General features: G+C 49.2%; 1 protein-coding gene across 2 annotated transcripts; it reads right to left on the bottom strand.

Moving 5' to 3' along the window:
* Nucleotides 1–279: 279 nt before the first annotated feature.
* Nucleotides 280–25,357, bottom strand: trpn1 (transient receptor potential cation channel, subfamily N, member 1). 2 transcript variants are annotated; one of them, XM_077009849.1, is made up of 30 exons: nt 25,292–25,357; nt 24,692–25,056; nt 24,367–24,468; nt 20,808–20,903; nt 19,739–19,852; nt 19,079–19,183; nt 17,861–17,959; nt 17,504–17,605; nt 17,095–17,196; nt 16,782–16,880; nt 16,500–16,700; nt 16,268–16,369; nt 15,942–16,040; nt 15,619–15,747; nt 15,417–15,545; nt 15,081–15,197; nt 14,715–14,813; nt 14,102–14,302; nt 13,915–14,013; nt 13,601–13,807; nt 13,334–13,435; nt 13,159–13,257; nt 12,732–12,890; nt 12,219–12,326; nt 6,191–6,388; nt 4,924–5,133; nt 3,109–3,566; nt 2,078–2,994; nt 1,817–1,963; nt 280–1,718 (listed from the first exon to the last, which is right to left on the bottom strand). In XM_077009849.1, the coding sequence occupies exons 2-30, from the start codon at nt 24,827–24,829 to the stop codon at nt 1,564–1,566; spliced, it is 4,893 nt and encodes a 1,630-aa protein (XP_076865964.1). In that variant the 5' UTR covers nt 24,830–25,056; nt 25,292–25,357; the 3' UTR covers nt 280–1,563. The 2 variants fall into 2 exon arrangements, with proteins under 2 accessions (XP_076865964.1, XP_076865963.1); XM_077009848.1 differs by having other exon boundaries at nt 24,692–25,296.
* Between the last annotated feature and the right edge of the window lie 172 nt (nt 25,358–25,529).

Below are 25,529 nucleotides of genomic sequence, written 5' to 3'. Positions count from 1 at the left end.
ACAAAGTATGAGAGTTTGCCATTCTTTTTGGCTGTTTTAGTTCTGAATTGATGCACTGTTGTGCCAAAAGAATTGGCGAATTGTCATTAGACTACATTAGAATTGTCATTAGACTACATTAGTTTCAAATTGTATTTAGTAATGTGCATATTAATAATAATAATAATTTGTGCATATTAGCTGCATATGCAACAATTAGACTTTCTCATGAAGTCATTTTGAGGATGTGAACCACAAAATAGATTCAGACACAAACACACATATATCTGAAGAAAAAATATATATTTTAGAAAACCAAATTAACATCACATTCACTCAGCCTTCAAGTGCCCACGCAAACGCGCAGTTGTCTTTTATTTGCAATTACAACACGAGTGCTCAGTTTTTTATTTTGTCGACATCAACACAGGGCAAAACCTTTTATCATAAAAGCATAAAATATGGCCCGCTTGTCAGCGTATACCTCCCTGCACCCCCCAACCCCCCCAGAGCTCTACTCTAGTGCGAACAAACCCGACTCATTTTAAGCGTCCACCGCCATTAATCTCCGAGTGACCTGGGAGACATTTTATTTTCATTTAGCATTCATCATGTTCGATAGGAAGCACTTCCTGCGGAGGGCTCAGAGAGGATGGACAGGAGGCCAGGATGTCATATTTCTGCCTGGGGGCTTTTTGGACTCTTACCAACACCTGTTTATTCTCAGCCCAGAGAGCCTGGCGAGGTGCCTCCTTCCACTGTATCTCATGTCCTTGTTAGCACACCCAGCAGGGTGTAGGAGGTAGGATGGGGGTAAATTGGGGCTTGTGGTTGCCCTGTGGCTGGCTGTTCAAAAGGTGTTCAGATATCAAAAATGGATTCATTTGGGTATGTTTGGAAAAGTCTGTGTGAGGCAAATGAGCAGTTAAACAGGTATTGAAACCAGACTAGCCAGATATTTAAACAATACGGCAATGCAGTGGTCAGAACCCTATTATTCTATACATCAAATGATTGCTTACAAGTTTCTAATTTCAAGAAAAATTGCATGAAAATAAAGATCCCCAAAAGAAGGACCTGGTCACATGAAAAAATTACATAACTATCACATTTCATATTTTGTGATCCCTAAGACTAAATCCAGTCTATAGGTGTTTAGTCTAAGTTATTTTCAGAGAGACCAACTCAAAAGAAACAAAAGAGAGGACACAAGGTCACTGAAACATTACATCATAGTGACATCAACAGTACAGCGACATCTTTTAAAACTTATCTTAGCTCCAACAGATTTTACAATCTCTCTCGTTACACTCGATGTTTTCAGTATTCCGCCAGTTTAATTCAAACAGACTTTAAACAATACTGTAATTATTATCTGATACTATTAACGGCAGTGTTATTCATTTACTTTCATTAAAAGGCACCTACAGTACATCTATATAGTCGTATCATCAGTACAGATATGATGTAGAGGATCTTCAGGAACGTGCTTGGACCAGCGGGTGGTAAATGTAAGTAAACAGTGAAGTTAGTCCTCTATGGCTGTGGTCAGGTTAAAGGTGGGGTTGGTGGCAGGGTGGTGTTTCACTGATGGGGTAAGGGGTCTGCGTAGTCCGTGTCTGGTGTCACTCTGATTTTCTGGCCTCGCATCGCCAGGAAACGCTGCACCACCACCGCCCAGTCCGTCACGTTCTCCACCCGCACCTGCCCTCCAAGGCTGGGCATCGGCACGGGGAAGCCTGCACGGAAACACACAAATCGTTAGCGTGATAAAAGCCGCGGCTCCGCTGTTGCGAACATCGGCTAGGCGAGCGCCGAACACCGCACGGGTACTCGCCCTCAGGGAGGATCTGGGTCCTCTTGTTCACTCGGAGCCAGCCAGCAGAGGTGTGGGCCAGTGCGTCCAGGGAGCCGGCCTCGGGCGTCCCTCCGGCCTCCTCCTCCTCCCCCATCAGATCCCGGCCCTTGGCCGAGCACTGCTTCCCTGTGGAGGGCCCCGGAGGACAGCGCACACTCTTACACACCAACACGGTGACTATGTGACTACATGTACAGACAAACACGTGTAATCGGTAGCGAGCAGAGATGCAAATCGTACCTCCGTGCTTGCAGAGCACTTTGAGGTGGAGGAAGAGGCTGGTGAGCAGGTTGAACGGCGCGGGTGTGCCGGACTTTCGGCTCATGTCCCTGATGAGGACGGCGCGGCCGAACTTCCACTCGGTGTCGGACTGTGCCTGGATGCGCTGGTACGTGTCGCTCATCATGGCGATGAGCAGGTTGACCAGCACGATCACCGTGACGACCAGGTAGACGCCGAACGCAAGGTGGGCCAGGGCGGCGGCCGCGGCGGGCGAACGGTCCAGGGTGGGGATGTCCTCCTGTTCGGTGAGGCCGAACAGGGCGTAGAAGAGCAGAATGGAGATGTCCAGGGGGCTGAGCTCCGCCCCCTCGGCAGGCCCCGCCCCCTCGCTGGCGTTCCCGCCCCCGCCTGCCGGGTACACGGGTTGGCATATGGCGGCGAGGCTAAGCGAGAAGGCGGTGTGGAAGAGCAGCAGGATGACGGTGAAGCGGCAGAGGTCCTTCATCAGGTCCCTGATGATGATGGCCCACGGGCCGAACAGGTGGTGAAAGGTGAGGAACTCCAGGAGCTGGATGAAGGCCAGCGTCATGGCCACCGCCAGGAGGACATTGCGGGCGAACAGGCAGTGCGCCGAGCTCGGGGGCCACTGCTGGAGTGCCACAGCCAGTAGGTGGCAGAGGAGGGCGGCGGCAGAGAAGCCCAGGAGGAGGAGCCTGATCCAGGCCAGCCCCGCCCGCTCAGCAGGGTGACTGAGCTCCGACACCAGCATCCCACATAACCAGGCCAGCAGGAGCCACTCGCACCACCCGGGAAACAGAAGACCCTCGGACAGAGGGCTCACGGGCGGATAGACGATGGTGAGGATGAAGAGGGCCAGGAGGAAGACGTGGGACACCAGGTGACTCATGAACTTCACTATGGGAACGGTGCTGAACCTGTGCAGAGATCAAACGCTGTGACCTTGCAGCATGCACGATTACCTGTTTTTACTGGAATGGTGCGGTCCAAAACCTGGAGGTTCGTTCAAACAGAGCAAACCGTGGGAGTACCTGTGTCTGAGCGGCAGTGAGAGGGCCAACCACACGGGCGGACACAGCAGGAGGCTGAAGAACAGGAGCGAGACCCTCCAGGAGTCCCACCGCAGGCCGCCGTGCCACAGCTCGCTCAGGTACTTCTGCACGGCCGGGTGGGCCACCACGCCCTTCTGCCTGCCCTCGATCAGGCAGTCCAGCACGCTGGCCCCCCGGTGGTCCACGGCTCGGAGCACCAGCCCCGCGCCCCGGCCCTCGGCCGAGGAGGCCAGGGTCAGGAGGTCGGAGGCCACGGCCTCGCAGTGGCGGGCGGCGGCATGCAGGTCGACGGAGCGCTCCTTCTCCCTCAGGGCGGCCATGCCGAGGGCGCGGGAGAGGCGCACGGCCGTGGTGAGGGGCGTGGCCGAGTGGAGCACCAGCTCCTCCAGGGCCACGTTGGAGTTCAGCCTTCCGCAGACCATCAGGTCGAAGACAAACTACGGGCGATAAATGCAGCTTGTGAGCTCAGGCATAAGCATGACACACATGATCAGATCAAACACGAGGCTGCAAACACACATGATCAGATCAAACACGAGGCAGCAAACACACACGATCAGATCAAACATGAGGCAGCAAACACACACGATCAGATCAAACATGAGGCTGCAAAAACACATGATCAGATCAAACACGAGGCTGCAAACACACACGATCAGATCAAACACGAGGCAGCAAACACACACGATCAGATCAAACATGAGGCAGCAAACACACGTGTTTAAATTCAATGTGCCATCAGATTAAACACAAATTAAACACTCCACAGACAACACAACACACACCATACCCAACACTCCACAGACAACACAACACACACCATACCCAACACTCCACAGACAACACAACACACACCATACCCAACACTAAACCAACAACACAACACACCATACCCAATACTCTACAGACAACACAACACACACCATACCCAACACTAAACCGACAACACAACACACACCATACCCAATACTCTACAGACAACACAACACACACCATACCCAACACTAAACCGACAACACAACACACACAATACCCAACACTCCACAGGCAACACAACACACACCATACCCAACACTCCACAGACAACACAACACACACCATATCCAACACTCCACAGACAACACAAAACACAACATACCCAACACTACACAGGCGCACAACACAGAACAGCAGCATGCACCAGAAAATTAGGCACAAGCTGCAGACTACAAACACGGGGGGGATGGGGGGGTTGGTTCGTCGTTCAAATATGAGTATGTTGTGCACCCTTGAGGTAGATAGACATGGCACACCATTGACTAAAATAGTGATTTCTTACAGTAATCAAGCCAGAGCTGTCACACCTCAGAGATGCAGTCACCAGTGAGCGTGTGAGACACTGCAGGTGGACAGAGCGTTCATCAGATGAGCTAACAGGATCTTTAATTCATGTAGCCATGAATGTATCACACCCCAGTGCTGCAGGCAATGTGTACTGGCACAACCCAGAATACTGTGGAACTGCTCACTGTTCAAAGTACTCACTGTTTGACTGTGCTGTTCAATTCTGCTGGCAGTAAGAAAAATATACTCAGTTATTGTAAACATTTTGTCAAACAAAAGGAAAGAGTTTGAGCAAACACCTGTTTTTCTTGAAGGTTTAAGATCTAAGAATTGTCCAACAGTGCCCTCTAGTGCTGCAGCAGGATTAAAAGCTATTTCATACAGACCCCAATGTCACATGGCCAGCACAAGTACAGAAACAGAGGGCGGGAAAAAAAGCCGTGAGGATCATAACGGTGACATGGGACTCACCTTCCTGTCCTCGAGTAGACGCAGTGTGTTGTTGTCATGGCGGCGGAGCAGGAAGCCTACGGTGGCCTGGTGGTTCTCCTCGGCCGCATACTGTAGCGGCGTGCGGCCGGCCTGGCACTCGGCCCGCGTGGACGCTCCGCTCTCCACCAGGAAGCGCACCACAGCCAGGCAGCCAGCCTTCGCCGCGTAGTGCAAGGCACTCCAGCCACTCTGCTGGGACAGAGGGACGGGTTAATCTAGCACACACACACTTCACCGCAGGACACTAGGGGGACGTGTTAACCCAGTACACACACTTCACCGCAGGACACTAGGAGGAGATGTTAACCCAGCACACACACTTCACCGCAGGACACTAGGGGGATGTGTTAACCCAGCACACACACTTCACCGCAGGACACTAGGGGGATGTGTTAACCCAGCACACACACTTCACCGCAGGACACTAGAGGGACGTGTTAACCCAGGACACACACTTCACCGCAGGACACTAGGGGGACGTGTTAACCTAGCACACTCATGTCACCGCAGGACACTAGGGGACATGTTAACCCAGCCCACACACTTCACCGCAGGACACTAGGGGGACGTGTTAATCCAGCACACACACTTCACCGCAGGACACTAGAGGGACGTGTTAACCTAGCACACTCACGTCACCGCAGGACACTAGGGGACATGTTAACCCTGCCCACACACTTCACCACAGGACACTAGGGGGACGTGTTAATCCAGCCCTCTCACTTCACCGCAGGACACTAGGGGGACGTGTTAATCCAGCCCACACACTTCACAGCAGGACACTAGGGGTACGTGTTAATCCAGCACACACACTTCACTGCAGGACACTATGGGGACATGTTAATCCAACCCACTCAATTCACCGCAGGACAGTAAAGGGACATGTTAAACTAACCCACTACACCAGAGGTCACCAACAGGCGGACCGCGGTCCGGATCCGAACCCGAACGCAGTCCTGTCCGGACCCAATCTCATTCCTGATTAACTGGATACGGACCCAAATGCCATCCCATCCGGACCCAGAAAATATTTCTTAATTTTGACGGGAGAATTAATTTTAAACCGGAGCATTTATTTCAGCGCAAAAAACACTCCGTCACGAGTGTTACGTTCACCGTGTCTCACCTGGTCTCACTGGGTCTCACCTGGTCTCACCTGGTCTCATCGGGTCTCACCTGGTCTCACTGGGTCTCACCGGGTCTCACCTGGTCTCACTGGGTCTCACCTGGTCTCACTGGGTCTCACCTGGTCCGTGTGGTGGATGTCAGCACCCTGGCCCAGCAGGACCCTCACCACGGCGACGTGGCCACGGGCGGAGGCCAGGTGCAGACAGGTGCGCCCACGCCGGTCCCGCAGGTGGAGCAGGACGGCGGACCTGCTGAGCAGCAAGCCCACGACCGCCGCATGGCCGCACTGGGCAGCTAAGTGCAGCGGGGTCACACCCTGGGAGTCAAGTGGGCTATCATTACGTGAAATCATGTGACTACCAAGTCATGTTGTCACACATTTAGCAGATGCACTCAGCCAAAGCCATTTACAACTGGATGGAACAGTGATGCAAAGTATTGTCAGTGATGGACTTGTACTTTCATTTGTTTTTCATATTTAATTATTTTAAGTTTTTCTTTAGGATTTTCTTTTATTTCAGGTAGCCTTCAGTTACAGCCTGTTGTTTAAAATATATTTTAATATATTTATATATTGTAATTTCAGTTTTAGGTCATCATATAGAAGACAATGTAGCCAGTAATACATCAGTAATATATGGATATTCTCTATATAATACCATCAGAGGCGGTCTTTGCATAGAGGCGTTCCTAGGCAATTGCCTTGGGCCCCTCCCACTGCAGCCCACTGTAGGGGCCCCCTGACTAGCTAACTTATTTCTCACATATTAATGTTGTTGGGCCCCCTAGCTAAATTCGCCTTGAGCCCCCAAATTGCTAAGTCAGCCACTGAATACCATGTAATAATACTAATATCATTTCTCAGTAGTTTCTATGTCATCATACACACAGTACTATATAGTCAGTCCCACCAGGATTTCGCGGGCCTTTTTTGTGATTGTTGCGGGCTAAAATGTTTGATGTTGCGGGTGTTTTCAAAAAAAATTGCGATGGAAGTTGCGGTGTGTTTTTGCTTTTTTGTGAGTACATTACAATAGGGAGTAAATGTTGTATGGTTTCCTCTATTTAGTAGTCCATTTTAATTATCTATTTACCTATTTATTCAGGGTTGCCAACTTTTCAAGATCGCTTGGAGTGAGATTTGAACCTGGAGGGGGTGGCGAACATTAATTGTTGACGGGGGGGGCGGGGTTAGCGAACGTAAGTTGTTACCGGGCGGCCTGTAAAATGGACACAAATTAAGTATTATATCGAGATCGATCGCCAGTGGTTGGCGCCAGAGCGAACTAGTAACTCATAGATATGGATCAGAGATAAATAAACTTTATCTCTGACTTTAAACTTTATCTCAGTTTAAAGTTTAAACTTATAAACTTTATCTCAGACCCTCGCCGCTTGCGTGCGCTGCAGTGACTTCGCGGGCTACCGTTGCATTGTGGGGAATGTAGTGTTTGTGCGTGCAAAACACCATCGGGCGGCTGTGGCCTGCGGGCCGGTTCTAATAGTAATTAAATATCATCCAGGGGGCCATATATAATCAATTCGCGGGTCGGATCTGGACAGTTTATCCCCGCTTTCATGTAGTGTACAGGGATACTGCTTTTCCCGATCTTTTTGCCGTTATTTTCGTCGCTCATGCTGCTTTCAGTCTGCTCCTCTTGAACGTATATACGGAAGTAAGGCGGGAGTTTGTCGACGTCACATCAAGACGACATCAGTGATTGGTCAAATTTGCGGGAAAGTTGCGGTGATTGGCTGAAGTTGCAACACCGCCCTGAATTCACGGTGTTTGCTTGAAGTTGCGTTGAAGTTGCAAATCGCAACATCGCGACTTTCTGGAGGGTCTGTATAGTATGAGATGCTGCAGTTTCTTCTTGAACTGATACTAAAATGCTAAAATGGAGCTTCATTTAAAAGTCAAACGAAGGTCCCTTCTAATATCATCTGTGTTCTCACTCTACATTTTGTGTGTGTGTGACTGTGTGCATGTGTGTGTGTGAGATGGTTGGGGATTCTTGTGTGTACATGTGTGTGCATGCGCGTGTGTGTGTATGTGTGTGTGTGAGGAGATGGTTGGGTAGTCGTGTGTGTGTGTATGTGTGTGAGGAGATGGTTGGGGAGTCGTGTGTGTGTGTGTGTGTGTGTGTGTGTGAGAGATGGTTGGGTAGTCTGTGTGTGTGTGTGTGTGTGTGTGTGTGAGATGGTTGGGTAGTCTTGTGTGTGTGTGTGTGTGTGAGATGGTTGGGTAGTCTTGTGTGTGTGTGTGTGAGGAGATGGTTGGGTAGTCTTGTGTGTGTGTGTGTGAGGAGATGGTTGGGTAGTCTTGTGTGTGTGTGTGTGTGTGTGAGATGGTTGGGTAGTCTTGTGTGTGTGTGTGTGTGTGATGGTTGGGTAGTCTTTGTGTGTGTGTGTGTGTGATGGTTGGGGAGTCGTGTGTGTGTGTGTGTGTGTGCGTGTGTGTGAGATGGTTGGGTAGTCTTGTGTGTGTGTGTGTGTGTGTGATGGTTGGGTAGTCTTGTGTGTGTGTGTGTGTGTGTGTGTGTGTATGTGTGTGTGTGTGTGAGAGATGGTTGGGTAGTCTTGTGTGTGTGTGTGTGTGCCCGTGTGTGTGTGTGTGTGAGATGGTTGGGTAGTCTTGTGTGTGTGTGTGTGTGTGTGTGTGTGTGAGAGATGGTTGGGTAGTCTTGTGTGTGTGTGTGTGTGTGTGTGTGTGTGTGAGAGAGATGGTTGGGTAGTCTTGTGTGTGTGTGTGTGTGTGTGTGAGAGATGGTTGGGTAGTCTTGTGTGTGTGTGTGTGTGTGTGTGTGTGAGAGATGGTTGGGTAGTCGTGTGTGTGTGTGTGTGTGTGTGTGTGAGAGATGGTTGGGTAGTCGTGTGTGTGTGTGTGTGTGTGTGTGTGTGTGTGTGATGGTTGGGTAGTCGTGTGTGTGTGTGTGTGTGTGATGGTTGGGTAGTCGTGTGTGTGTGTGTGTGTGTGTGTGTGTGTGTGTGTGAGAGATGGTTGGGTAGTCTTGTGTGTGTGTGTGTGTGTGAGAGATGGTTGGGTAGTCGTGTGTGTGTGTGTGTGAGAGAGATGGTTGGGTAGTCTTGTGTGTGTGTGTGTGTGTGTGTGTGTGTGTGTGTGTGTGTGAGATGGTTGGGTAGTCTTGTGTGTGTGTGTGTGTGTGTGTGTGTGTGTGTGTGAGATGGTTGGGTAGTCTTGTGTGTGTGTGTGTGAGATGGTTGGGTAGTCTTGTGTGTGTGTGTGAGGAGATGGTTGGGTAGTCTTGTGTGTGTGTGTGTGTGTGTGTGAGATGGTTGGGTAGTCTTGTGTGTGTGTGTGTGTGTGTGTGAGATGGTTGGGTAGTCTTGTGTGTGTGTGTGTGAGATGGTTGGGTAGTCTTGTGTGTGTGTGTGAGGAGATGGTTGGGTAGTCTTGTGTGTGTGTGTGTGTGTGTGTGTGTGAGATGGTTGGGTAGTCTTGTGTGTGTGTGTGTGTGTGTGTGTGTGTGTGTGTGTGTGTGATGGTTGGGGAGTCATGTGTGTGTGTGTGTGTGTGTGTTTGTGTGTGTGTGTGCGTGTGTGTGAGATGGTTGGGTAGTCTTTTGTGTGTGTGTGTGAGATGGTTGGGTAGTCTTGTGTGTGTGTGTGTGTGTGTGTGTGTGAGATGGTTGGGTAGTCTTGTGTGTGTGTGTGTGTGAGAGAGATGGTTGGGTAGTCTTGTGTGAGATGGTTGGGTAGTCTTGTGTGTGTGTGTGTGTGTGTGTGTGTGTGTGTGTGAGATGGTTGGGTAGTCTTGTGTGTGTGTGTGTGTGTGTGTGTGTGTGAGAGAGAGAGATGGTTGGGTAGTCTTGTGTGTGTGTGTGTGAGAGATGGTTGGGTAGTCGTGTGTGTGTGTGTGTGTGTGTGTGTGTGTGTGAGATGGTTGGGTAGTCGTGTGTGTGTGTGTGTGTGTGTGTGTGTGTGTGTGTGTGTGTGTGTGTGTGAGAGATGGTTGGGTAGTCTTGTGTGTGTGTGTGTGCCCGTGTGTGTGTGTGTGTGAGATGGTTGGGTAGTCTTGTGTGTGTGTGTGTGTGTGTGTGTGTGTGTGTGTGTGTGTGTGTGAGAGATGGTTGGGTAGTCTTGTGTGTGTGTGTGTGTGTGTGTGTGTGTGTGTGTGTGTGTGTGTGAGAGAGATGGTTGGGTAGTCTTGTGTGTGTGTGTGTGTGTGTGTGAGAGATGGTTGGGTAGTCTTGTGTGTGTGTGTGTGTGTGTGTGTGTGTGAGAGATGGTTGGGTAGTCGTGTGTGTGTGTGTGTGTGTGTGTGTGTGTGTGTGTGTGTGTGTGTGATGGTTGGGTAGTCGTGTGTGTGTGTGTGTGTGTGTGTGTGTGTGTGTGATGGTTGGGTAGTCGTGTGTGTGTGTGTGTGTGTGTGTGTGTGTGTGAGAGATGGTTGGGTAGTCTTGTGTGTGTGTGTGTGTGTGTGTGTGTGTGTGAGAGATGGTTGGGTAGTCGTGTGTGTGTGTGTGTGAGAGAGATGGTTGGGTAGTCTTGTGTGTGTGTGTGTGTGTGTGTGTGTGTGTGTGTGTGTGTGTGTGTGAGAGATGGTTGGGTAGTCTTGTGTGTGTGTGTGTGTGTGTGTGTGTGTGTGTGTGTGTGAGATGGTTGGGTAGTCGTGTGTGTGTGTATGTGTGTGAGGAGATGGTTGGGGAGTCGTGTGTGTGTGTGTGTGTGTGTGTGAGAGATGGTTGGGTAGTCTGTGTGTGTGTGTGTGTGTGTGTGTGTGTGTGAGATGGTTGGGTAGTCTTGTGTGTGTGTGTGTGTGTGTGTGTGTGTGTGAGATGGTTGGGTAGTCTGTGTGTGTGTGTGTGTGTGTGTGTGTGTGTGTGAGATGGTTGGGTAGTCTTGTGTGTGTGTGTGTGTGTGTGAGATGGTTGGGTAGTCTTGTGTGTGTGTGTGTGTGTGTGTGTGAGATGGTTGGGTAGTCTTGTGTGTGTGTGTGTGTGTGTGTGTGTGTGTGTGAGATGGTTGGGTAGTCTTGTGTGTGTGTGTGTGAGATGGTTGGGTAGTCTTGTGTGTGTGTGTGAGGAGATGGTTGGGTAGTCTTGTGTGTGTGTGTGTGTGTGTGTGTGTGAGATGGTTGGGTAGTCTTGTGTGTGTGTGTGTGTGTGTGTGTGTGTGTGTGTGTGTGTGTGTGATGGTTGGGGAGTCATGTGTGTGTGTGTGTGTGTGTTTGTGTGTGTGTGTGTGCGTGTGTGTGAGATGGTTGGGTAGTCTTTTGTGTGTGTGTGTGAGATGGTTGGGTAGTCTTGTGTGTGTGTGTGTGTGTGTGTGTGTGTGTGTGTGTGTGTGTGTGTGTGTGTGTGTGTGTGTGTGATGGTTGGGGAGTCATGTGTGTGTGTGTGTGTGTGTGTTTGTGTGTGTGTGTGTGCGTGTGTGTGAGATGGTTGGGTAGTCTTTTGTGTGTGTGTGTGAGATGGTTGGGTAGTCTTGTGTGTGTGTGTGTGTGTGTGTGTGTGAGATGGTTGGGTAGTCTTGTGTGTGTGTGAGAGAGATGGTTGGGTAGTCTTGTGTGAGATGGTTGGGTAGTCTTGTGTGAGATGGTTGGGTAGTCTTGTGTGTGTGTGTGTGTGTGTGTGTGTGTGTGTGTGTGTGTGTGTGTGTGTGTGTGTGTGTGAGATGGTTGGGTAGTCTTGTGTGTGTGTGTGTGTGTGTGTGTGTGTGAGAGAGATGGTTGGGTAGTCTTGTGTGTGTGTGTGTGAGAGATGGTTGGGTAGTCGTGTGTGTGTGTGTGTGTGTGTGTGTGTGTGTGTGTGTGTGTGTGTGTGTGTGTGAGAGATGGTTGGGTAGTCGTGTGTGTGTGTGTGTGTGTGTGTGTGTGAGAGATGGTTGGGTAGTCGTGTGTGTGTGTGTGTGTGAGAGAGATGGTTGGGTAGTCTTGTGTGTGTGTGAGAGAGAGATGGTTGGGTAGTCTTGTGTGTGTGTGTGTGTGTGTGTGTGTGTGTGTGTGTGTGTGTGTGTGTGTGTGTGTGAGAGAGAGAGATGGTTGGGTAGTCTTGTGTGTGTGTGTGTGAGAGATGGTTGGGTAGTCTTGTGTGTGTGTGTGTGTGTGTGTGTGTGTGTGTGTGTGTGTGTGTGTGTGTGTGTGTGTGTGTGTGTGTGTGTGTGAGATGGTTGGGTAGTCTTACCTCTGAGTCTGTCTCAGCGTCAGCCTGCACTCCTGGTGAGTTGAGCAGCAATCGCACCACGTTCTCATGACCCGACTGAGCTGCCAGGTGCAAAGGAGTGAACCCTGACTACACACACACACACACACACACACACACACACACACACACACACACACACACACACACACATGCACACACACAGACACACACACACACACATGCACACAACACACACACACACACACACACACACATATACATACACACACGCACACCATTCACATTCATATACACGCACACACACACGTACACACACACACACGCACACACACATGTACACACGCACATACACATACACAGATGCACATGCACACACACACACACACACACACACACGTGTATGCGCACACACACACACACGCAACATTCACATGTGCATATGCAAGAAATCAGAACTGTTCTGTGTATTGTGCGCTGATCTTTGCCAGGCTCTGTGTGTATATATGTGTGTGTGTGTGTGTGTGTGTGTACCTCAGGGGGGCGTGGCTGCCTCCGTGCGTTCTCTCTGCTGCCAGCGCCGCTGCCCACGGGAAGCTCACTGCGGATGGCGGCTGGCACCTTGGTCAGGATCTCCCTCACAAAGTTCACTTGTCCAAAACAGGCAGCCACATGTAGAGCTGTTAGGCCTGTCTACACACACACACACACACACACACACACACACACACACACACACACACACACACACACACACACACACACACACACACACACAATTATTCAATTTCCTTTTCCTTTAACACTTACTGTGTTTCCAAAGGGTGTGTAATGTAGGAAAATTAGATTAAGTAATACACCATAAGCCAATGTGGGTATACACACACACACACACACACACACACATACGCGCACACACACAAATATGCTCACATACACACATCTGGCTGTGGTCAGGCACCTTGGAGCTGGTGATCTTCAGGGAGACGTTGGCTTTCAGCACCTCCAGGATTTGTGTGTGTCCATATCGAGCGGCCAAGTGGATGGCGGTCATTCCCTCCTGTGGAGACACACGGCATCATGGGACACCGTGTTGGGACGGTGGAGAGATCGCGTCGAGGGGTTCACACACTCACCGAGTCCTCCTCTGTGGCTGAACCCCCGGCGTCCAAGAGGACCTTGGTGACCTCTGTGTGACCCCCGGCGGCAGCCAGATGCAGAGGGCACGACCCGTTAGCCTGTGTGGACAGACCGTTCAGAGAGCCTTACAGCAGGTGTGCCTAACAGTGGCCTTAAATGCTAATGAATGTCATGCAGCACGTGTACTGATCCGTCTCCTAGTGCAGTGGCCCCAGTACACGCCTGCATTTGGGGAAGAACAGTGTGACCTTTGCCCTCCTGACCTTGCTGTGCAGGGTGGCGGCGCCCCCCTGGCTGAAGCGCAGCAGCTCACGTGTGACGGCCACGCTGCCCTTGGCAGCGGCGATGTGTGTGCACGTGGCTCCGCCCACGCTGGCTAACGTGGCCAGATCGGGGCGGTGCTTCAGGAAGAGCCGCACCACCTCGGAGTGGTCGCTCTCCGCAGCCAGGTGCAGGGGGGTCTGTCCGTGCTGCACACACACACACACACACACACTTCACAGTAGTCTGTATGCCCCCACACACTTATTAAAAAGCTGATGAGAATCTGCTAGCCCGAAATAGAAGGATTACGTACGATGTCCGCGGCAGTGACGTCGGCTCTGAGGTTTAACAAGCTGCTGCACACGTCTAGCTGTCCACTCACAGCGGCTAAGTGTAGAGGGGTCTGCTTACTCTAGCAGAAAAAAAACAAACAGGAAAGAACTGAAACTACAGTCACTGGTTAGTGAGGTGGGTGGGGGGGGTGGAGGGGTCGGACTGACCAGGGAGAGGGCGTCGACGGAGGCCTGGTGGGCCTCCACCAGCAGCCGCACCAGACGGGCGGAGCCGGCCTGTGCGCTCAGGTGCAGCGGCGTGAGGCCCAGCTTGGTCTTGGCGTTGACGAAGGCCTTGTGGGACAGCAGGATGTCTGCCACGTCGTCGTGGCCCTGCTCGGCGGCCAGGTGGAGGGCGGCTTTGCCTTCCTGCGCATGGGATGTCGCATGGCATGTCACGTGACTGAGAACACGGGTGTTGCGTGACACAGATTACCGAACGTATATGTCACCTTGTGAGACCACAGAGTTCTCAAGAGGACACTGCAGTTAACAAAAATACAAGCGAACCTGCAGACCTTAGAAAAAATAATAATAAAAACAAACAAAAAAAAAAAATTGTTCACAGACGTCTCCCTCTTAATGCTGACTTTGCACAACAGAGTGCTACAGCTTACACGTTTCAAAAAGAAAATCTCAAGCATAGCAGACTGGCCCTGCAGACTGGCTGACTCTTCACAGTGACATTCACTTTTGGCCATCACACAGACCCAAAGCCTGCAGCCATGACTGTGGTGAAGCGGGGAGACACTTGAGCAGGGAGACACTTGGTCTGTCTCACCTCATCAAAGACGTCGACTCTGGCACCGTTTTCCAGCAGCACCCGCACCACCGCCGTGTGACCCCTCTCAGCTGCCAACAGCAGCGGAGACCTGCCGTTCTGTTACACACACACACACACACGTATACACATGCAGCAAACCTTGACAAGAAAAAGAGTTTGGTCAGACAGACAGCCTGGTGAGGCAGACAGGCAGAATGGGGCACGCTTCCCCCATCACTACAGACGAGGGGAGAGAGGGGCATCGGGATCAGTCCGACCGCACAGACGCTGCCATGACAACCCCCGCCATGACAACCCCCGCCTTTCGCCGGGCCTCGGCAGGCGGCAGGCGGCCAGACGAGAGGCCCGCTCGGGCGTGAGTACCTCGGAGTGCTTGTTGATGGCAGTCTGCAGGCGGCCGCTGGCCACGTTCTCCAGCATCTCACGCAGAACGGCGTGGTTGCCCACTCTGGCGCAGTAATGGAGGGGAGTCTCCCCCGCCTAAACAACAGCACACGCACACGTTAGCGCGCTAACACGCGACTACGCAAAACCTCACGTGCAAACGCAAAAGGACTGAACCGCGTGTAGCGTTCTAAGCAGCTTCGCTTCCTCCAATGGCTGTGGCGACTGGCACAACCCCGTGGCTGTCTGACCAATCGCGTTGACCACCTGAGCCGTGACTAGGCTGAAAGTGTCTGGGAGACCTCAGAGACTCACATCTCTGGTGGCTGCCGTGATGTCAGCGTTGTACTCCATCAGGGTCCTGATGATGAGGACATCCTCTTCGTCTCCGTGGAGCGCGTCCTTCCTCAGCTCAGCTGCCAGATGTAAGGCGGTCTCGCCGTTCTGCAAGGAAGCCGCCCCATTGGTTAGTGGCAAAGATGAACACGCCTTTGTTTACATTCTCAGCCTCGCCAACCTGGTTCTCCTGTTGGACGCAGAGTTCCGCCTCCTCTCGGCTCCTCTCATTGGTCAGGGAGTTTAAGATGGACTCCACCATGTGGGCGTGGCAGTGACGCACGGCAACATGCAGCGGGCTCTCTCCTGCCTGAGTGTGTACAGAATCACACAGGTATCCACACTAAGGGCCCACACACACTGCCCATACTGCCTAAAGATCAAACCTACTGGCTACCACTGAATGAAAGCTTACAGAAGAGCTGTAACGTGACTGGACCTGTGGTGTGGTATAGCCTTTCGCTTGAGGCGGGTTCCTGTGAGCGTTTCTGAGGGGCTCAGTACCTTGGACCTCCAGGTGAGGTCAGCTCCCTCCTCTGTCAGAGCTCTCATCATCTGAAGACCTCCATGGCGCGCGGCGACATGCATCGCTGTCTCCCCGTTCTAACCCGGACAGAAACGGTGGACAGTGAGAGTGCTTATACATACCAGTGATCTCTGATTCACTCTTCAGAGTGGATTGGTGGGTTAATGGGCTGTAAACAAGCCCTGGACTAGATTGGCCGGATGCATGCAACAGGACTGGGACCCTCGTCCAATCAGGCGAGGGGTGCCATGTTAATTTTGACAGTACAGTAAGAATCAGAGAGGGTGTGGGGGGCTGGGCCGACCTCCTGCTCCGCGTTGACGTCTGCTCCACTCTTCAGCAACATTTCTGCCACCTTCTCCCCCTCCTTCACCCTGGCTGCTATGTGCAAAGGGGTCTCCAGGGCCTAAACGCAGGGGCACATGACAAGGCACGATCGTCATTACACCTGTATGAACGTAACTGAATCTCGAATTGACCTGAACAGGATCCAAACAAAGCTGCAGAACGTCACAGGGAGCGTTGTGATTGGTTACCTTCCCCCCTCTGAGCTGCACCCGCGCGCCGAACCCCAGCAGGATTTGCACCACGGCAGGCTTGCAGTGCTCGACGGCGACGTGGAGCGCCGCCAGGCCGTCCTTGGTCACGGCGTCCACGTGCGCCCCCTTCAGCAGCAGCGACTTCACCACGGCCGCGTGACCCCGCTTGGCGGCCGCGTGCAGGCACACCGCACCTGACTGCCAGCGGTAAAGCGAGATCAGGACAGCTGGACCGCTCAAATAGCCTCGAGTGTTCGGGGGGTGGGGGGGGAGGCGTACCTTGTTGGGCATGTGCAAAGGGACGCCTTTCTTTAGGAAGGCCAGGGCGGTCTCTGGGTGGCCGCACTGGGAAGCAATGTGCAGTAACGTGCTACCATCCTGCACCACAGGTCAGACAATCCATGACAATGCAGCACTATTCATTCAGGACAACTGCAGCATCGCTACAGGGCAGAATTTGTAAGCGATCGGCGTCGCAAAGATAGACGTGTGCTTATCAGTACACATTCAATCAATAACACCGAAATCAATGCACGGCGGGGTGTTTATTCAGGGTCAAACATCTTTGTGAAAGTGTGCAGGGGCGATTCACCTTTGTTCTTGCCAGCACGTTAGATTTAAATTTCTCGGTGAGGATCTCAACCACACTGGTATGACCCCGCTCTGCTGTGATGTGTAGAGGGGTTCTGTCCATCTGGGGACAAACAGGTACTCTTTACTTTTTGCAGTCTTACTGGGTGTTGTGTATTAGGGTTCAGAAACTGTATATGTGGAAGTGTGTCTTTACTGGGTCCTCTAATGTAAAGAAACATCACATCTTTAGGCTGTGGTAACAGTGATGTTTCTAGGACTCCAAGCGTCTTCAGGGACGTTCTCAGTACCGCAGTGTTTATTTGCATTGCTCAACATGAGTGCCAGATAAAGAACCTGAACCTCAGCCTCAGTCTTAATGGTCTTTGGCTATTCTGGCACGGTGAAGACCATCTCCCCTTCAGACGTACCTTGTCTATGATGTTGGGGTTAGCCTTGTTCTGGTAGAAAAACTTCAGCATTGCCTCATCCCCCTCCCAGGACGCTATGTGAAGAGGGGTCTGTCCTTCATCCTGTTGGAATGAACCAGCTCCACAGTTCAAGAATCCAAAAATCACTTTACTCTTCAAACCCCCCATCATTCCAGGTCTGAACTACAATGATAATCAATCTACAATGATAAGTTAATATGTTCACTTTTACTTATCTAAACATATTTAAAATATTTTTACTTATCTACACATATTTAAAATATTAAATCAGCTTCTCAAAGTCTTGGTTTTAATGCTGATATCACATTTCTGTCTTGGTGATAACTGGCCCCTTACGTTTTGGAAGTCAAGGTTTGCGCCAAACTCCACCAGCACCTTGGCTATTTCCACGTCCTTACGCCGGCAGCAGATATGCAGGGCTGTGTCTCCCATTCCCTGAAAGCACACACACAGCTGGACTGCAAACGACCTCTTCATCTCTTCCTATTGGATGATCTTGTGCATTCTAATACTGTGGAGATGTATCATTGGATCATCGCCATTTAATGCACAACAATATGAAATATACCACATGAACATAATACAGTCTAAGATCTGTTCATTGCTGTTCATTTAGATCAATATCTAAATCACCTTAGGCCTAAGTAATCAAAGACAATTTTCAGATGGGATATATATTTGCTTTACACTAAGCTGATCATTTTCACTAAAAAAACACTAGGTGCAAAACAGACTAAAGTTAGGCAACACAACAACAACAAACAAAATAACAATAAAAAATCATTTTGCTTCAAAGAAAAGTGTACAAATATCACCCCACAGTGATAATTACTGTTCAGAAAGGCTGCAGGGCTAGAGAAAATGATCAGAACAGTTGTGACATTAATTCTGTGTATGAGGTGTTTGAGGTTTGTACTAGAGAAAATAAGACTTATTACTAAAACATTGCTCTTGTTCAAATATATTTAATATTTTATATTCAACAATGAATAGATATTTACTTCAGTTCCTTATGAGTTTTTTGAGAAAAAAAAAAACACGAGGCATTTACCATCAAGTCCGAAATGTGTTAATGTCCTTTGAGAAGGAGGTACAAATGTGAGCATTCTCACACTTGGGTGGTAACACCGAGCCAGAAAGAAACCATAAAGTGCTAGCCAAGGGTGATATAACTCTGTAAACCACCACACACCAGTCTCATAACAAAGGGCTCTGGTGAACTGAGCTTCCCATTTGAAAGAACTAGCACAAAATATTGACCTTAAATCTGATGTTCCATTCACATAAATCATTATTTACAACATGTTTATCAAAGAAAATAATAATACCACCAATACAATACATCTTTAGAAAAAAGAATTTCAACAGATTCCCTAATTTGGTATCAGTATGAGCCCATAAAAGTATACACAGGGTAACCCAGTAAAAGCAATAAAAAATCCACAATATTTCACAGATGTCTTTCTTTACAAAAAATAAGACCTGCTCTTTAATTTAGAAACAGATCTGAATGGAAAAAACGAAATTTGGGTGCAGGGCACCCTACGACCTTACTGCTCTCTGGGCTTGGAGCTGGGGCTCTGATTGGCTGGAGAGCAGCTCCTTAACGACTCCGACATTCCCGGCCTCAACAGCCAGCAGCAGTGGAATGCAGCCATCCTGGATGCGGTGGAACGAGAGAGAAGAGAGAGAGATCCGGAGTGGAAACAGCGAAAGTGGTTTGATTTGATCTCATCACAAAGTGTCCAAGGCCGAAGGACACACTAGAACAGAGCTCCATAGGTGATGAAGCGCTCCCTGCTGACTAATCATTTAACCATGCTGCAATGAAGATTGTGAAAAGTGAAATAAAGGAATACTAAAAATAGAGCAAACTTTAGCAGAGTTGGGACAGGTTAAAGGACAGAACCCAAGATGTCCATCACGCAGAAGGCCTGAAAGAACAAAAAATTTGGTCCTCTTTTAATTACATTTAATTAGGAAAATCCCTTACGCTTCTGAATAAACACACCCTATACCCCACCCCAAAGAGCTACTTAAAATGTTTGAAATTAAGCACATTTGACACCATACAAAGTCATCAATTTCAGTCATCAAAGGTAGTGACTATCTGAGAGAGTTTGTATATTTTTTAACTAGAACCAGGTCTAGGAACAGGAGACTCGGAAAGTGTCAGCTGACGTGGTTTGCAGGCCTACGGTTTCTGGCCTTTACCTTGTCTGTAACAAGCCGCGCCTCTCTGCCGGAGAGCCTGAGCAGGATCTGCACGGCACCGGGGGAACCGGCGGGCCGGGCCGAGGCGTAGTGCAGCGGCAGCTGGGCCTTGGGCTGGAGTTCAAAGACAACAAGCATCAACGGGCCAGCATGATCAATGCCTTTAATTAGATATCGATTCCTCCTTGGAGTTGCCTCTGAGTGTACAATAATTTACTCCAATCAAAACAAAAGAGACAGATCCATTAGAGAACTGTGTGTGCTGCCAGTAGTTTGTGTTGAACGCAGCACCCCCTGGGGCAGACCGTGGGAGTGGCCAGTTGGAGGGGCCGGTGGGAGGGGCCAGTGGGAGGGTCCAGTGACAGGGGATAGTGGGAGGGTCCAGTGGGAGGGGCCAGTGTGGCACTTGGCCTTGGAGCGATTTGGCAGGACCTTTCCCGCCACTTGTTTTGCATGCAGGAGTCGTTTCCCATGAAGACCATGGGGCTGTTCAGACTGCCGTCCATTGTGAAGGACCAACTACACCCATCCCCCTGACCTCCTTGATCCTCCTTTCTCTCTGTGTTTAAATCTTTCACATTCCTCATTGATGTCTATAAAGGATCCTTCTAAGTAGGATAATTTTAAACCCAGTAATTGTGATCATATGGCCAGGGACAATGGGGGCGATTGTAACCATAACTTAAATACAGCATGCCTCACCGTATGGTCAGTCTGCCAAAACCTTCTGGTGATATCTAATAACGGGTTCGCTTACAGTCTGGGGTTTATTGTCAAGTAACAGCCAAAAGGCCCAAAGCCACAGGAATCCTGTTCTTCCTGGGTTTTCTTCTATGTGAGGAGGGTCTTCTGGCAGTGACAGCACTGAAAGTGGGTACAAGCGGTAAAGGACGGACGAATAAAAGGGTCCTGAGTGAGGAGCCCAGAGCATTAATCCCTCAACACCGTGGACAAACAAACAGACAAAGACGGAGGGACAGTGGCAGTGGATCTGGGGAGGCAGAGGGGCGGGGCGTCCCACAGTGTGTGTGCAAAGAAATAAAGGATGATAAATGGGAGGTGATCTCACCCCTCCGGGAGCGTTGGGGTCCGCTCTTCTTGCCAGGAGCTTCACGATGTCGTCTTTGGAGTGGGCGGCGGCGATGTGCAGGGCCGTCCTGCCGTCCTGCGGCGACACAGAGCCACAGAGTCACCGGGGTGCGGCTTCGGGTCTCGGAACAGCCGATCACGACTGCGTTTTGACTTCGCCCACTCTCTGTGTCCAAGCACCTCGAAGTTGCGCAGAACAACTCGGACCGACAGAAGAGCTTCGAGGGCTAAAATGCTTACTACATGAATATTACATGAAAGCTTATGTCAACATAGCTGCTGCAAATCAGCTTGTTTCATGGGCAAGATCGGTGGAACATGCTAGAAAGATTAATGTGCAGACTCTAGGACTTACTTTAATTACTCCACTCAATCAATCCATCCAGATAGCCACATGCACACACAACAAACATTCCGGTGGTGTGACCTGGGGTAACGAGGCCTTAAAGACTCTTGTAAAAGAGGGAGGGTGGCTAGCCACCCCTCAGAGGTGCAGCTGTTCAGCTTGGAGTCTCTTCATCTAGTTTAAACGCTACCACGTCCAATACTTCCGCTTCAGAGAAGATGCAGCTCAAACCTACATGGACTGAGCCGACTCAAAAGTGGTTTAATTTATTTGCATTTCCAAGCTGCAAGCAGTTCCTATATAGGCTTTGCACTATCACAGTACCACCAATTATAGGGTAAAAGATAAGCAATCATACACACCGCCAAGTTGCAGGTGCAGAAAATGAATGCAAGGACATTTCTTAAATGGTGATTACCTTATGCTAATAGCATGGTTATAATAGCTGGTTCACACACAGCGGTAAGGAACCACTGATCCCGGGGGCTAGTAATACCACATGGTGCTCAGAGGTCCAGGTAGACAGGCTCTGCTAGGTAGCTTTGATGTGTATTAGTATATTAGCAATTTAGTATAGAATTTACACTTCCTAAGTGTTAGAATACCAATCTGGAAGTGGGTCAGTACCTCCTAGAATTTTTCATTTTATATGTTTTAAGCACTTTAGCTGTAGTAAAACTACCAAAGTTGTACCTAAACATTCATAATGAATTCTGTTGCTTAGGCTAGTCTAAGTAGCAGCTGCCTGAAATAGATTTTGGAAATTGTATCCATTCTTTGATTTTTAATGATTGTTTCACTCTGTTTCCTCAGCGCGACTCTTTTGACTCTACTTTTCATTTTAGTTCGTTATGTAACTTCATAGTGAGGTAAACCACAAAGAAAACGCCCAAAACGTCTTCATAAAACCAGCTTGCAGAATTCCTGTGAGAAGAACTCTAGAGCAAACAGACCAATAGGTGCTATGGATTAACTGCTGGCCTGGAATGTAATATGAGCCACTTATGAAGGGTGAGCACAACCCCTCAACTCCATGAAAAGATTCCAACAGCCTCGCCATGCCGACACCGGTGATGGTGAATGAGAGCTGGGCCAGTGGGCTGGAATAAAGGCAACTGTGTCCCGCCTGCAGCATCTCACATGGCAAAGTGTAGCCTCTGTTGGATAAAACCACTACCGACAGAGTTACCAATGTTCTAACCTGCGTTATTTAGCGATCTCCAGCCAGGTCCATGGTATTTTTGGTGTCTTAGTGTTATTGCTACGTATAACAAAGACAGTTTGCACAATTCTTAAGTGTTGTCAAGTAAAACATATTTTGTTTACTGAAGAGACAAAGTATGTCCGGAAAAAAAGAGGATTTGTCAAACGCATCTGTCCAGACTGAGAAGAGGGAGTCTGGCCAGGCATTAACAGTAAAAGATCACTTCTGTTTTTCTCATCCCGTGGGTCTTGGGATGCCAGGGGAGCCACAGAGAACGCTGGCGTGGGCGCACGTGGCATAATGACTCCTGAGAGGGTGAGTTTTATCCATCCTGGACTCACAGCGGGCACGCAGCCTGCAGAGTGCCCAGACTGGGCAAGGACGACACCCGTTAACACCCGAGCAGAACGAGATGGAATTCATGTCTACGTTCCCGCACACATTTATTCTAGACAGGAGGAGAGTGATGTGTTCTATCAGTGTTTACCAAAATCCTAAGTAAAATCTGATCTCAGGACGGTTAATGAATCATATCTGTACAAACAAATCTCTTTGGAATTCACAGAAGACTTGTTCTGTTCTGGGCTTCAGTTGAAACAGGGACAGCACCCACACGCTTTATTCATGTAGGCAAGGATGGGAAAATACAGCACATCATATAAAAGTTCATTCTAGCCGATAGCAATTTCAGCTGACAGAGCAATCCAGTTGGAAACCTTAATTTTTTACAATACACGGAATGAATCTAATAATTCATACTTCCTGTCTTCTATGTTTTAAGATTCTTTTAAAAGAATCAGGTTTCCCTCACTCTTGCATCAAACAGGCTCACCACAGGTCTTCTAACTGTGAGAGCGAGGCTAGTGGTTACTGAGTCCACGGCTGTGACAAACTGCACTAAAATAAATCTGAAGCATTTTAATGTGGAAATGTGTATTTGTCTGTTAAAAACCACACACTTCCATCCAGTCTGTGGTCATAAAGCAAAACTGTGAGAACTTTTCACGCGCAGCCTGGAGATTTGCGAACCATATTCATCCCTAATAGGAGGGGGGGGGGTTTATATCTCCACGCACAGTGACAGATGCCTTCAGACCCTATTTTGCAGTTGCTGAGTAGAGAACACACCTTCTACCCTCGCTGTCATTGACGAGTGGAAGCTCTTAAATCGAAAACAAAGATCGAAAACACCTGGTCCATGATCAATGAGCCAACACACAGCCGGCCATTTAATTCACACCTTTAGCTCCAGAACTACTGCTTTGCAGTACTGATAAAAATAATTAGGACACGGAAACAGTCATATCTGCTGGTCGACTCCCCATGTGCAGTTTTAAAGCTTCTCAAAGGCTTGTGGGCTTTGACTCAAGGGTTCGGTTGATGGCCTCGGACACAAAAGGGGAGCATCCTGAGAGGTTTTGCTGTAAAGGTCAGGTTTAAAACCCCCCACTCTCATTACCTCTCCCACCCTCGTAGGCGTGTTCTACTGCCCTCCAATGTCTACCTCTTTCATCATTAACACCATGCCCACCGGCTGCCATTTTAAGCACGTCCATCCCACGCCTTAAGACGCTCGGAGAACGACAACGATTAACTAACAATCGACCGTTAACAGCTTATTAGCTGCATGCAATAAAGTACAACTCAAGCCAGGGTTTGTCTTAGAAAACATTTTAAGCCCATGGTGCCTGAGAGCAAACAGCAAAACTGTTGGTGATAAATGACCACTCATGCAGACCCTAACGGGTCTATGCACACTGGAAAACACTGATGTTGGGAGGTGCAGTAGAGAAACCACTGGTCATTCATGCAGTCATATGGGCATTTTGACATGTTAATGTTCCTGACACAAGATTTGCTTGTATTAATTCTCTCCACCATCTACTAAATAACGGTAATTAGGTTCAGTGGGATGGGCTGGAAAAGGTTCCCTTTTGTGCTTTTGTGTGGGGATTGGCAGTAACTGAACACAAAGTTCAGCAGTCTTACCTTAGCCTTTTCTCCAGCACTAACACCCAGCTCCAGCAGTCTCTCCACTACAGCAAGACGGTTCTCCCGCACGGCGATCATCATGAGGCTTAAGCCCGACTCCTTTAAAACAGAAGCAAAGAGCCACCGGAGCAACGTCTCTGGTACAGTTATAAGATAAACCATTGCTTTAATGCTTTAATTTAATGTCCAGGCTAAATTTACATTTACATGAAGGAATAAATTTACATCTTGGTGTTTTAAATAAGCAGTTAATCACATTTTATTTCAGGTTAAATGTACTGTGTGTAAACAACACAAAATACCCGTAAACAAATAAACTCACCTCATCAAACTGGAAGACCTCTGGGTCTCCCTTGTCTAAGGATTTAATCGTTTGTTCAAGTGTAATCCATTCTCCCCTTAGAGACAGGAGCAACAGGCGCAGCGCGTTCCCGGAATTTACACAAGTAACTTCTGACATCTTCTCACAACATCGTCTAGGTCACCTAATTCATTCCTGTGGTTTGTGAGCTGAGACTTTGCGAGTTTTTCTTTGAGAGCTTCTCCCTGTCGGCATTTACTTCTGCAGGTGCGAAACTCTGATGAAATGGCCTTTACTCAGTAGGAGGTAATTAGGGTCCAGTGAGTCTCCCCGTCCGTCTCAGACGCTGGTAGGTCTTCTGACTCCTCCTCACCAGACACCGTTACCTTGGAATCGACAACGAAGTCCAAATGAAGACTTTAGTGGACAGGAATTCGCCCTTACAAAAACTCAACCAAGTCAGGCGTCTGCGCTGAATTTATTTAATAAAGTCAAGGAAGTATTGTAAGAAACAAACAAAATATATTGTAGTACTTTACATTTAGGTCTTATGTATTATCTGCAGTTAATAGCAATAAAATGAGACTATCGGTGCTCAAGTAACCAATATGTATTGCACACCTCTGTTGCAGGGCATATGCACGCGAAAGATATACCTCAGAGCGGCAAATAGTGGTTTCATATTACAAATCATAATACTTCAAATAGAGACGTGTGGCTCCCCCTGGTGGTCATTCGTGTACACCGCGTCTCGTATTGACAGAGCAGTGTTTTTGGGCGCATGGTCGTCATGTGATTAAAAATGAACCGAGAACTGCGCCTTTATGGCAAAGGGCGAAACGTGATTGGTCAAAAGTCC

This window comes from Brachyhypopomus gauderio, chromosome 6 (genome assembly GCF_052324685.1).
Source record: "Brachyhypopomus gauderio isolate BG-103 chromosome 6, BGAUD_0.2, whole genome shotgun sequence".
Taxonomy (NCBI): domain Eukaryota; kingdom Metazoa; phylum Chordata; class Actinopteri; order Gymnotiformes; family Hypopomidae; genus Brachyhypopomus; species Brachyhypopomus gauderio.
Note: the sequence above shows the minus strand (reverse complement) of the source record. Positions and strands in the feature narration are given on the sequence as shown.